Source organism: Uloborus diversus, chromosome 7 (genome assembly GCF_026930045.1).
Source record: "Uloborus diversus isolate 005 chromosome 7, Udiv.v.3.1, whole genome shotgun sequence".
Classification (NCBI taxonomy): domain Eukaryota; kingdom Metazoa; phylum Arthropoda; class Arachnida; order Araneae; family Uloboridae; genus Uloborus; species Uloborus diversus.
The window spans coordinates 1,389,427-1,401,968 of NC_072737.1; the positions used below are offsets into that span (position 1 = coordinate 1,389,427).

Sequence of the window (12,542 nt, forward strand, 5' to 3'; positions counted from 1 at the left end):
CCCATTTTGAAACTAATAGAGTTTGTTTCCATTTACCCATTTTGAAACTAATAGAGTTTGTTTCCATTTACCCATTTTGAAACTAATAAAGTGTTCCCATTTACCTCTTTTGTAACTAATGAAGTATGTTTCCATTTACTCCTTTTGAAATTATAAACTTTGATTCCACTATCCCATTTTGAAACTAATAGAGTTTGTTTCCATTTACTCATTTTGAAACTAATAGAGTATGTTTCCATTTACCTATTTTAAAACTAATAAAGTGTTCCCATTTACCCCTTTTGTAAGTATGTTTTTTTATTTATCCCTTTTGAAATTATAAACTTTGATTCCACTAAACCATTTCGATTGTTTACATTTTTACCCCATGTTTTTTTTTCTCATCCCAACTGACCCTGCTGGAATTGAAGAGAGCACGGAAAAATCAAAAACAAAATCTTTCAACAGTTTTTTCAACACCCACCTGTTGATGGCGGCCTCAGGTTCTCGACCGTCCGTTCCTCCACGGGCAGCGGCTTGACCGTGATGTGAATGTCCGCACGGGCGAAGCCGGATACGCAGCTGTACTTGCCGGAGTCCCGGACCGAGACGCGCCGGATCCGGAGGGCCCCCTTCAGTGATATCTTCATTCGCTTGCCGAACTCCACCTGAAACGATACGAGTGAACTTACTTACCCCCATCTCTAGGCATGCTAACGACAACTTTGTAAAATGCAGAAGATTATTTAAATGATTGCAGAAGAAGTACCTTATTCATGGCTTTATTTGCATAGGAGCTCATTGAAGCAGAGCATTTCTTTTCAATTTTAAGCAAGTTTCAGCGTTTTAGGTGAAACTCAGTCTATTTATGAATATAAATAAGGTGTGGGGTGAGGGACAGATACAAAAATGATTCAAGGAGGGTGCGGTTGATTTTTTAAGTGATCTTTTACTACGTATCTGATTTCAAATGAAGAGGGGGGGGGGGTGCCACAGTATTTTTACCTAAAGCAACTGAATTATTAATATTTAGCCAAGGAGGTCCCAAAACCTATTTCCCTCTTCCTTTTCCGTTGAAAGAATCTAATGTTGCGTTTTAGAGCTTCAATTTCGTAATAATTGCGGGGAAACGTTTTGAAACTCCATACGCTACCATCATTGAAGATCGTCTAAATTTCTGCTTTTTTAAGCGTGAGTTTCGAAAAATTACCGGATTTCTCCAAACACTACCTGAGATGTCTACAATCGCGTCTTCAGGACTTACGAAATGTCCGAGTGAAGGCCAAAGGCCTCCAAACATGTCCTCTTAACATCGTCGAAGATCGTCTAAAACTGCGTTTCTGACACTTCAATTCCGAAAATTTTCGGGAGGGAGATTTGAACCCCATTCCTTTCCTTAACGTCATCAAAAATGACCTACACTTGCGTTTCAGAACTTCAATTCGGAAAAAATGCTGGTGCTGGGTACCTACCTCAAGAGAGGGACGATGGCCTCCATCGCTCCTCCCTTGTATCCATCCTTGTGTGGGTATATAGAACGGTGGGCCGAAAAAATCGAAAATCAGCAGAGCACTTAGATTTAGTGCGAAAAATTTGTGATTCCCTAAAGTCAACTACTATGCAAACTTTTGTGACTCTGGTGCTATATATGCTTTAACTACTACACCATCCCTGTTAACAAATGCTTCCTGATTGGCTATCATGAGTTTCAACATTAAAATAACTTTTAATAAGAGGGCCGTGATAAATCACGTTAGATGAAAGTTTGCTGCATGGGCGTATCTGGAGATTGTTCAAGAGAGAGGTGATTGATTTTTTTTTACCTACACCTCGCTATGCATCCAGACTTACTACACACTCAAACACAATATGTATTTGTGTTTATACGTATGACTCCGTGTGGATGTTTTAATATCCCTCTCCTCCCCTCTTCGTAACATCCCTAAAGATCGTCGAGCTCCCGAAAGAGAGTTCCGAACCTAAAGTCATCAAAGATAACGTAAAATCTCGCTTTTGCAGACTTCTATTTTGAAAAATTTCTGGAGGAGGATTTCCAATACACCTTCTAATATAATAACATTAAAGATCGTGTAAAATTTCGTTTTTGGATCTCGTATTTCAAAATAAAGCTCTATTAGAAAGATTGGAACCCAACCTTTAACTTTATAAGAAATGTTCTACAAATGCGTTTTTAAGACTTCTATTCTGAAACAATGCTAGAGGAGAAACCTAGAACTCCCTCCGCTAATATAATGGAAGATCACCTAAGATGGCCTATTTTGGAACCTCAATATGGAAAAGTCCCTGTACCCCATTCCTTAACGTTTCCAAAATTGGCATACAATCGAGATTTTAATTTGGAAAAATATCCGCTGGAAAGACTCAAAATACCTTTTCCATAACATCTCCAAAGATCGCCTTATTATTATTATTATTAATATTATTATTATTATTTGAACTTCATTGTTGAAAAGCTTTTCGGGGAAAATTTCTTTCCTTTCGGCCAAAGGAGGGGGCAATTGCCTTCATTCGTTGTATCTTCGCTTTCCTCGCGGTCAGTTTCATAATCATCCCGTGGTTGACCCAAACAGTTTAAAGCCATGCTACTAAGAAGCACCCAGAAATATTTCAAGGGAAAGGCGATTGATTTTTATTACTTACTTTTTACCATGCATACTGATTTAAAAACATTCATCACAAAAATTTCAGGGTTAAATGTAGAAAGAGTTCCGGGATAGGGTCCAAACCCAAACCTCCCTTCTCCCAACGACAATGAAACTCGTCTAAATTTGCGTTTTTACTTCCTTTTACAAAAAAGGAAGTACTGTATTCGCGAAAGAATTTTCACTCAAAAATCGGCCTTAATTTCCATTTTTCTCATCCCCGAATGAATGTTGAGTTTTTTTTTTTCGACCCGACCACACGTGGATATATGCCTAGAAACGTATAGGCACCAGAAATATCCATTTTGACGACCCCCGAGTTAATTACAATGAATTTTCTCGTGACGTCCGTATGTATGTGCGTATGTGTGTATGTATCTCGCATAACTCAAAAACGGGATGTCCTAGAAAGTTGAAATTTGGTACGTGGACTCCTAGTGGGGTCTAATTGTGCACCTTCAATTTTGGTTGCATTCGGATGTCCCTAAGGGGGTCGTTTGCCCCTTTTTGGGGGGAAATCATTGTTAATTTCGATGTAAACTCAAGTTGTGTTAAAATTTGTCGTACACTTGGTGATATATCGCCAGTCTTTTGGTCGCCAAGTTTTGTCGCCAACTTGGCGACAAATTTGGAGATTAAAAAAATTTTTTTTTTTAAATTTTGTTTCAGTTTGACCACTATGATATTTAGAGAGTAAACTATTGAATCACATTAAAACTGCCAAAAATGTGGAAATGACATTAAATTGGAGTAAAAGGAAGTCATGTGATGCACACATCAGCTCGTTTGAACTTCATTTTCGAAAAATTACCGGTCCCTCCCTTGTATCCGTCCCTGCATGCTAGAAAGTATGATTAAGGATTACTAGTGATTAAGTTCGCTCACTCACCGGTTGGTCGTCTTTGTACCAGGCCACGTTCGTCTTGTTGTGGTTCCTGCTCGGACACCTGATCTTGAGGTTGGTCTCCGCGAAGACGACGGCCGTGCCCCCCACCTTTAGGAACACCCGCCGCTGGGGGTGTTGCTGAACGTAGGTGCTGCCCCCCCTCGGGGACGCGCTCTCGTCCGTCGGGCAGGGCTTCGCGTTGCAGGGCTTCCGGATCTTGGGTTGCCGGATCTTGGCGCAGTCCGAGGGCGCGAACTCCAGGACCTGGCCGAACGCCATCTCTTTCATGCAGTGGATCTTGCGCGTCTTGTAGCCGCCGTTGCAGCTCTTCGAACACTGCGGGAATCCGGAAAACAAAACAACAATTACTTATGCATCGAGAGGAAATGAGAGTAGAACATCGTTTATCCGGCCTCCGTTAATCCGGATCTCCAGATAATCCGGCTTAAAAAAGTTAATTGACCTAAACAATTTAACATTATGAAAGCTGCTGTGATTTACAATAAATATGAAGCTGCTATTCAAACACTACTAACAGTTATTTTATATCTTTACAAGGGCGGATCCAGAAATTTTTCAAGGAGGGGGCGCTTGAATTTTTAACTTACCTTTTACTGTGCATCTGATTATACATGCTTGGCGGGCTACCACAGCTATTTTATCTAACACAACCAAAATCCTGAGATTTAGCCAAGGAGGCCTCCAAACCTACTCTTTTTTCTTTTCCGTTGAAAAAGGTGTTCTAAAATTTGCGTTTTAGAACTTCAATTTCGTAATAATTCCGGGGGAACGTATCGAAACTCAATCTTCCCAGATGTTCTAAACTTGCGTTTTTTGAAACCTTCGTTTCGAAAACTTACCGAACGAAAGTCACTGAACCCAGTCTTTCCCAACACTACCTAGAATGTCTATTATGGCGTAATTAAAATTTAAATTTTGCGAAATAAGCAGGGGAAGGCCGCCAAACGCCTCCTCCTAACATCGCCAAAGATCGTCTAAAATTGTCTTTATGAAAACTCAATTTCGAAAAGTTTCCGGGAGGGAAATTTGAAAACCATTCCATTCTTTAATGTCATCAAAAACGGCCTACTCCTGCTCTTTGAAACTTCAGTTCAGAAAAACTGCTGGTGCACGATTCCTCAAGAAAAGGGCGATCGCTCCTCCCTTGCATTTTTCCTTGTATCTCTACAACATAAAACATTACAGTAAAACTAATAGACTTCTGGCTACCGACACTCTGGTCATCAAATCCAGAGACTGCAGTTTCGTCTTTGTTATGGACTCCTTAGTCTGGAATAGTCAATAACCTAGCTGGAGGAATCATCTCATTGAAACTGCGAGTGCCAAGCCCAGTAATAAGCGGTAGTACTTCCTTGTGCACTGAAAATACTACCGCATCTATTAGATGGCTTTTGAACTAATCAGAGTGCTAAATATCATCGTTTTCAAAAGCCTTCAAAGGAGTCTTACTAGGCAAAGTTACACCTGCTGACGGTACTAGTAAAGCTCTGTAGACTAACATCCTAATTTAGTGTCATTAGGTTTTGTCATCGTTTTCAAAACCCATCAAAGGAGTCTTACTAGGCAAAGTTACACCTGCTGACGGTACTAGTAAAGCTCTGTAGACTAACATCCTAATTTAGTGTCATTAGGTTTTGCCGCCAAACCCTTAGTGTATAAGTACTCTAGAAAAGTACATGAATTATGTAAGGAATATTTTTCTCCTAGTAGAGTGTTAACCCCTTCAGACCTGGTGTCCGGTATACCGGACATACACTTTAAACAGCTGCTAATCATTTAATAATTGATTTAATTAGTTGATTTTTTTTTTTTGTAGTTGACTCTTTACATTCTACTCATTATAATCTGTGAAATAATTTTTCGTTTTGGGATTGACAACACTGACGTATAAGGATCGAGAGATAGAGAGTGGCTCATTTTTCCAACCATGGATTTTCATCTGAAAAGCGAGGTGTTTTTTCCTGATTTTTTAAAAAATATATAATCTTTAATGAATCGTTTCAAACGCTTATATTATGTTTTATAATTGTTTATAGAACATTTATTTTATAATGAAGTTTGTTCGGTATTTGTATATGAAATATTGATTTCAAAAATATAAGTCCGGAATATTGGACGTGCCCTAACGCTTTTAATTTTTCTCCTACAAACTCAAAATTTTGTCTATAAGATACCATTTACCATAGTACACTGTGTACCAAATATCAACATTTTTGGTGTTACTGATTACAGCTAATATTTGAAATAAACTTGAGGGAATTTAAGAACTTCAGAACTGAACAACGACTTAACTACACACCCTTCAACCCAAGATTTCTTATGATTCCCGTAGCAACCTTTACTGAACATAATTTTCTCCCCTAACCTTCATTTTTCATGAGACAAACAGTCTAAAGTGGAAAAAAAATCTACGAATGTCTCGAAATTTTTTTTTCGATACATAGAGATTTTTTCGATACATAGAAACAAATTTTCTATATATTGAACATAGAAATGTGCTGGGACTTCGATATATAGAAAATTTTGATATGTGGAAGTTCGATATATGGAGGTTCGACTGTACATCCTTCGCCTAGTTTTACGGTAATAGTTATTTACTGTCCGACCATTGATTATCTGGAAAGGCTAATAGCCGGTTCAAAGGCGGAAATTGGTTTGTTTTAGATGTGCACTTTTGCCTCTCTATTAGTTAGTCCCAGTTTTGTAAAAATGAAAATTTGCTCACGGCAATATTTTTTTAAACTAAAATATATTCAATCTATATTCTCACAACAAAAATTAATTGATTTATTTATTGACAAGATAGTTTTGGGCTTACCATTTTGCTTTTACATTCCCGAACGAAATAAAAACATTTTATTTTCTTTTTTGTTGTTTCCATAGCAACCATTTTTGTTTCCCCTCATTTTATTTTAGAGAAGGCAATAAATAAATAAGGCACTAGTAACATTATAAAACGCGTGTATCAATATCCCATCGCTACTTTCCATTATCACCTACTAGATTCATTCAGATGGAATTGTCTTCACTTGGCCGATTGCCAAATTACATACAATCCGTGGTCTAACATTAAAACGTTCCCTGAATTTTTAACAGCGTAGTAATTTTTTAAAAGTATTCGAAAACGCTTCAACAAGTCGGCCCTTTTTCAGTAAGATCCCCAAAAAAAAGAGGTAACGATTATCAAGACCAAAACCCAGTACAGTCGACTTCCCTCTACAACGCGATTCGACTTACGCGAAATGGCTATAACGCGAATTTTTCACCAGTAAATAATTTTAGAGCTAACGCGAATTTTTCGTCTATAATGCGAATTTTTTAAGGGGGTCCGGGACACAAAAATCGTCAAATTTTGCAATTTTTTTTTTATCATGTGAAAAATTACTCCGTGTTTTTCTGCTTAAGAGGACGTTTGAATCTTGTTTTTATCTTAAATAGAACGAAAGATATAATTATTTTTGTTTCATGCACATAGCTAATGGGTACTTAACTTTAAAACTTTAAACGCGTTTTCCTCCATGATGCAATTTTTCCCGATTTCTTGCATTCAAACTCTTATAAGTCAGGAACCGGTAGAGATAAAGTAATGAAACTTGGAGCATATTTTTTTCAAGCAGTTTACTTTAATTTTTATTCGGCGAATTTGAAAAAAACGTTTACTGCAAAAATTATGATTTTTTAAAAAAAAAGTATCTTCGAATTTTTCGAATTTTTTTTTTCAAATACTTTTTATTTTTTATTGAATCATTATTTTTAAAATCGCCGAATAAAAATTAAAGCTTAGATATTTGTGCGTAATTTATTTAAAAAAAATTGAAAATTGATCAAGAATATTTTGAGTTATAGCAATTTAAAGCAACCCCATTTTTAAAAAAAAAACTAATTAAATTTAAATAAAATTTTTTTTTTTTCATATTTATGTCATGATTTTGCTTATTAAATAAATGGTGAATCAGTGCAAAAAATTTCAAAATTCTAAAGTGTATAATAAAAAAATTTTCAAAATGTGTCCGGACCCCCTTAAAGGAAGTATCGGCTTCGTTATTAGCCACTAAATATTGATTTCGTGAATACTATTACATCTCTTTAGGCATCACTTACAGCCGAAGTTTCCACATCGAACTAGTCGACGCATCGCGTTGTTAGTCACTCAGCATCATTCATTTATTTAAATTTTTTCATTTGAAATATTAAAGTTGATGAAATAGAATGGTACCTTTGTGGCACCTTCATCTAAACTTTGTGAAAATGGGAAGAAAAAATAATAGTTTAAAAAACTGAAAAAACACGCTTTCGTAGCAAAATGAACTAAAAAGTGGAAAATAATCTTTGGGTGATAGTAGTTGACCAATCACTTAATTTTAATGTAATACAAAAAAGCGTGGGGTGCTGTCTATTTACATTTTTGCTTGGACAACAAATGGAAGAAATTCAAGACAACTGATAAGAAGCCCCCCACGCTTTTTTGTATTACATTAAAATTAAGTGATTGGTCAACTACTATCATCCAAAGATTATTTGTCACTTTTTAGTTCATTTTGCTACGAAAGCGTGTTTTTTTAGTTTTTTAAACTATTATTTTATTTTTCTGTTTTTTAGTCTTTTGTTGGAGAATTATCAGGCAAAGTTTTTTTTTTTTTTTTTTTTTTTGTGCGGTACATGAAAATTTGAATTAGATTGGGACTTAATTGACGAAATTATTTATGAAACGAGTGCGAGGTAATATCTCAAAGTTAAGACAAGGGCACCAAGATGGGAAGCTACTGTGAGTCATCGATGTATGTTTGCGGAAATCATATTTATGTTACTTTGAAAATTTGAGATGCATTTGAATAAAAGTTTTGTTCAACAATGGTCTCATCAGCAATAAATTTCCAATTGAAGGCTCACCTACATTTTGGCATGAAATGAGTTAAAAACAGTTATATTTCATGTTCTAATGACCTTGGAACATTGGAACAAATTTTGTCTGATGCAGAAAAATTAAAGGTTTTTGTAGATATTTTTAAATAATTTTTGCGAGCATTTTATGATGTATTTTTTAAAATTTTTCCTTTTTCACATTGTTGGATTTATGCCAAAATATTGATTAAAATTGGAGGAAACTAACAATTAAAAGGGTTAATTAATTAATTTGATTATAGAATATTGCATTGTCATCGGGTCTGCGGTCACGTGCCAAATTTCAAAAGAATCCGATTGCAGGAAGTGGGCGAAATTTGAGCTGCAAGATTCCATTACAAGATACATACATACATACATACATACAGGTGAAGCTAATAAAAGCGTGTTAAAAAGAAAGTTTCTGATTAAAAAAAGGAGGGGGGGAGGGAGCTAACATTCTCGAGATGCTTGAACAACTAGAAAACGTCGACGGTAGAGCGACATTAAATATGAGTGAATCTTCCATCTAATAAATATGTTACTGGTGTATTGTACAGTACTATTATAGTGCAACATTTTATTATTGCTACATACAGTGCATACCGTGTTGTTTTATTTCATGTCTTTCCTTTCCGTTGATCATTCATTTTGTGCATCTTAGAATTTCATCTTGAAGAAAACAGTTTTTTATTTTTTAAGGGGGTCCGGGACACAAAAAACGTCAAATTTTGCAATTTTTTTTTTATCATGTGAAAAATTACCCCGTTTTTTTCTGCTTAAGAGGACGTTTGAATCTTGTTTCTATCCTAAATAGAACGAAAGATATAATTATTTTTGTTGCATGCACCTAACTAATGTGCACTTAACTTTAAAAGTTTAAACGCGTTTTTCTCCATGATGCACTTTTTCCCGATTTCTTGCATTCAAACTCTCATAAGTCAGGAACCGATAAAGATAAAGTAATGAAACTCGGAGCATATCTTTTTCGAATAGTTTACTTTAATTTTTATTCGGCGAATTCGAAAAAAACGTTTACTGCAAAAATTACGATTTTTTTTAAAAAAAAGTATCTTCGAATTATTCGAAATTTTTCTTCAAATATTTTTTATTTTTTATTGAATCAATATTTTTAAAATCGCCGAATAAAAATTAAAGCTTAGATATTTGTGCGTAATTTATTTAAAAAAAAATGAAAATTGATCATGAATATTTTGAGTCATAGCAATTTAAAGCAACCCCATTAAAAAAAAAAAAAAAAAACTAATTAAACTAAAATAAATTTTTTTTTTCATATTTATGTTATGATTTTGCTTATTAAATAAATGGTAAATCAGTGTAAAAAATTTCAAAACTCTAAAGTATATAATAAAAAAAAATTCAAAATGTGTCCCGGACCCCCTTAAATACAGTAAAATTTCAGTTTTTTTATGTAAGAAGCTGTAGTGTATAGTTGAGGAATGCTTTAAAGCGGTTTAAGAGTGTTCATAAGTATCTAAAAGAATTTGGTATGCTTCTAAAAAAAAATTTATACACATATTTTTCCACAACGCGAAATTTTGACTTACGCGAGGAACCTTGGAACCCATCCCTCGCGTAAGTCGAGACTCGACTGCACTCGACTTATCGGAGCCGCACCATAAAGAGCTTTACAGCAGAGAGAGACAAGAGGATTCGAACCTTGGACCAGGGGTCCGCCTTCCAGTGGTAGGGGCAGTCGAAGACGTTGCAGAACATCTCTTCCTGCGGCTTGGGGGGCGGGCACTTGTTGGCTTCCACCACCAGCGTGTTGTCTGCGCCCCGGATCATCTCGTGGAGGCACTGCACTTTCCGACGCATGAGGCCGCCCCCGCACGGCTTCGAGCACGGTCCGTAGTCCGTCACGTTCCACCTGCCGGAGAGGAAATGCTCAAACAAGCGGAAGACAGTTGGAGCCAAGTCCGGTGAGTCAGCAAGAAATAAGCTGCCCACTTCAAAGGAAACTAGAGTCTCTTGAAACCAGAAAAGCTTTTACCATGATATTTTTAGGCTATTGTAAAAAAGCAGTCGAAAACTTTGTACTATGGAATGAGTAAAAATGACAACAACGTGCATAAAGTACATATAAAGTAGCAAAATAGAGTTAAAAATTTGTACTTTATGCACGTTGTTGTCAACTCTATTTTACTACTTTATTTGTACTTTATGCACGTTGTTGTCATTGTAACTCATTTTAGGTTATTCTGTATTTATAACGCACTAAATGTTTTTTTGTGCAAAGCGTCACCTATCGGTGGCTTTTTGAAATATTTTTTATTTAATAAGTGTGAAGCGCATCATCTGAGTTATCTGCAGTTCAAATTCCATCTCGTTCGAACTAACAGAACGGAATCTAGAGCCCTCTGAAGTAGACAACATATCTTCGCTGACCCTGTACTTTTCTTCAACAACTCTGCTTTCTTTTATTGGGGGGGGGGGGGGGGAGGCTATAGGCTTGCACAGCAAGCCTATAGCCTCTTCCCTATAGCGTACAGAGGGCTTTAGATTCCATTCTGTTGGTTCGAATGAGATGGAATTTGAACTACAGATAACTCAAATGATGCGCTTCACACTTAATAAATAAAAAATAGTTCAAAAAGCCACCGATAGGTGGCGCTTTACACAAAAAAACATTTAATGCGTTATAAATACAGAATACAAATTAATAATGCGCTATAAATACAAAATTTAGCCCTGATGACCCGTGCTCTATCTCTGACAGCAGTGGTATGACGCGTACTCAGACGGCAATAGAGAAAAATACCCAATTATACTTATGTCGCTGAAATGGTTAGTATGGCTACATAAGAGGTAATCCATCATTTCATTATTAGTTATCGAACAATGATGTTCAAAATGAGATCAATAGAGTTAAAGCAGCGCCTTATTTCTAAAAAAAAAGTTGTGTGGAAGCTTCATACTGCACTGGGAAGGAAATACGCTTTTTATATATTTGTAGAACAGCGTTTTGGTTTCCATACTAACAAAAGAAAAGTGCTGGAATTCGAAGCCCCCTCCCCCCTTTTTTGAGCTTTATTTCCAGCAGAAATCAAGTGAGCAAGTTTGTACAAAGCTCAAATACAATCGATTACAAAAATACAAAATAAGGAAGAAGTTGCAAATATACTGCGCTTTGCCTTCTTACGGCAGTATAGCCTCTAGAACTTATTTTAATTCATAAATAGTCCGAATGTTTTTAAATGAGTAAAAGTTGACATAAGAAGGAAGAACAAGAACTGAGCTCCCATGAGTTTATAACGTTAACACAATAACAAATACACTGTTAAAAATTCAGGAAGATTTTCTGGTAATTGTTACTGTGAAATGGCAGACTTAACGCATCGCTGATTTTTACGGTAATTTATACCGGAAAAATAAGCGATCCCAGCTCCAATTGGTTGCTGTGGCCTACCGAGGAAACCGTAAAATTTTACAGTAATATTTGTTTTATACGGTAATAGTTACTGGCAACATGGATGCCAGTAACAATTACCGTAAATTTTCCGGAAAATTTTTAACAGTGTGGTATTGTCCAACCACGGATTGCATGGAATTTTCAAACGTCCAGATAAGACGAATCTTTGGAAATAAGGGGGGAAAGTAAAAATTTGATGCGCGTATTTCCCTCATATGAATGAGACTGCTTCTGCAAAAGCTGACATCGGTAAAAAATAATAGGTTCAATCCATTTCCGGCCGTAAAACGGATGTTTGTCTTTCCATACAATCCGTGGTCAGACAGTACTGATAGAGCGCAGAAATGAACCTGCTTAAATTGAACCCGGACGCAACCAGGGCTTTGGAGTCGGTGGAAAAATGAGACTCCGACTCCTGGAATTTAAAAGATTTCTACTCCCGACTTCTACTGCTTCACCAAAAAATTCACGACTCCGAGTTTGACCCTCCAACCCTAGAGCAGGAATTAAAATAGAGGGAGCATTGGCTTAGCAGAAATCGACCGAAAGACCCCAAGTCACGGGACTCAACAACGACGAATGGTCGGCACGTTTTGCGTCAAACGAGCGAAAGAGACTTGATTTCTTCCAATGCCTTTCTTTAAAAGCTGTCACGTGACTTGGGGTTTTCGCTTCACGA

General features: G+C 36.4%; 1 protein-coding gene across 1 annotated transcript in view; it reads right to left on the minus strand.

Moving 5' to 3' along the window:
- Positions 1 to 12,542, minus strand: part of LOC129226157 (protein madd-4-like) — a 125,670-nt gene that overhangs the window by 58,915 nt on the left and 54,213 nt on the right. The window contains exons 9-11 of the mRNA XM_054860757.1: positions 10,111 to 10,321; positions 3,532 to 3,864; positions 464 to 647 (exon numbers count right to left, since the gene is read on the minus strand). Of these exons, the coding sequence (XP_054716732.1) occupies positions 464 to 647; positions 3,532 to 3,864; positions 10,111 to 10,321 (728 nt within the window). The remainder of the gene's footprint in view (positions 1 to 463; positions 648 to 3,531; positions 3,865 to 10,110; positions 10,322 to 12,542) is intronic.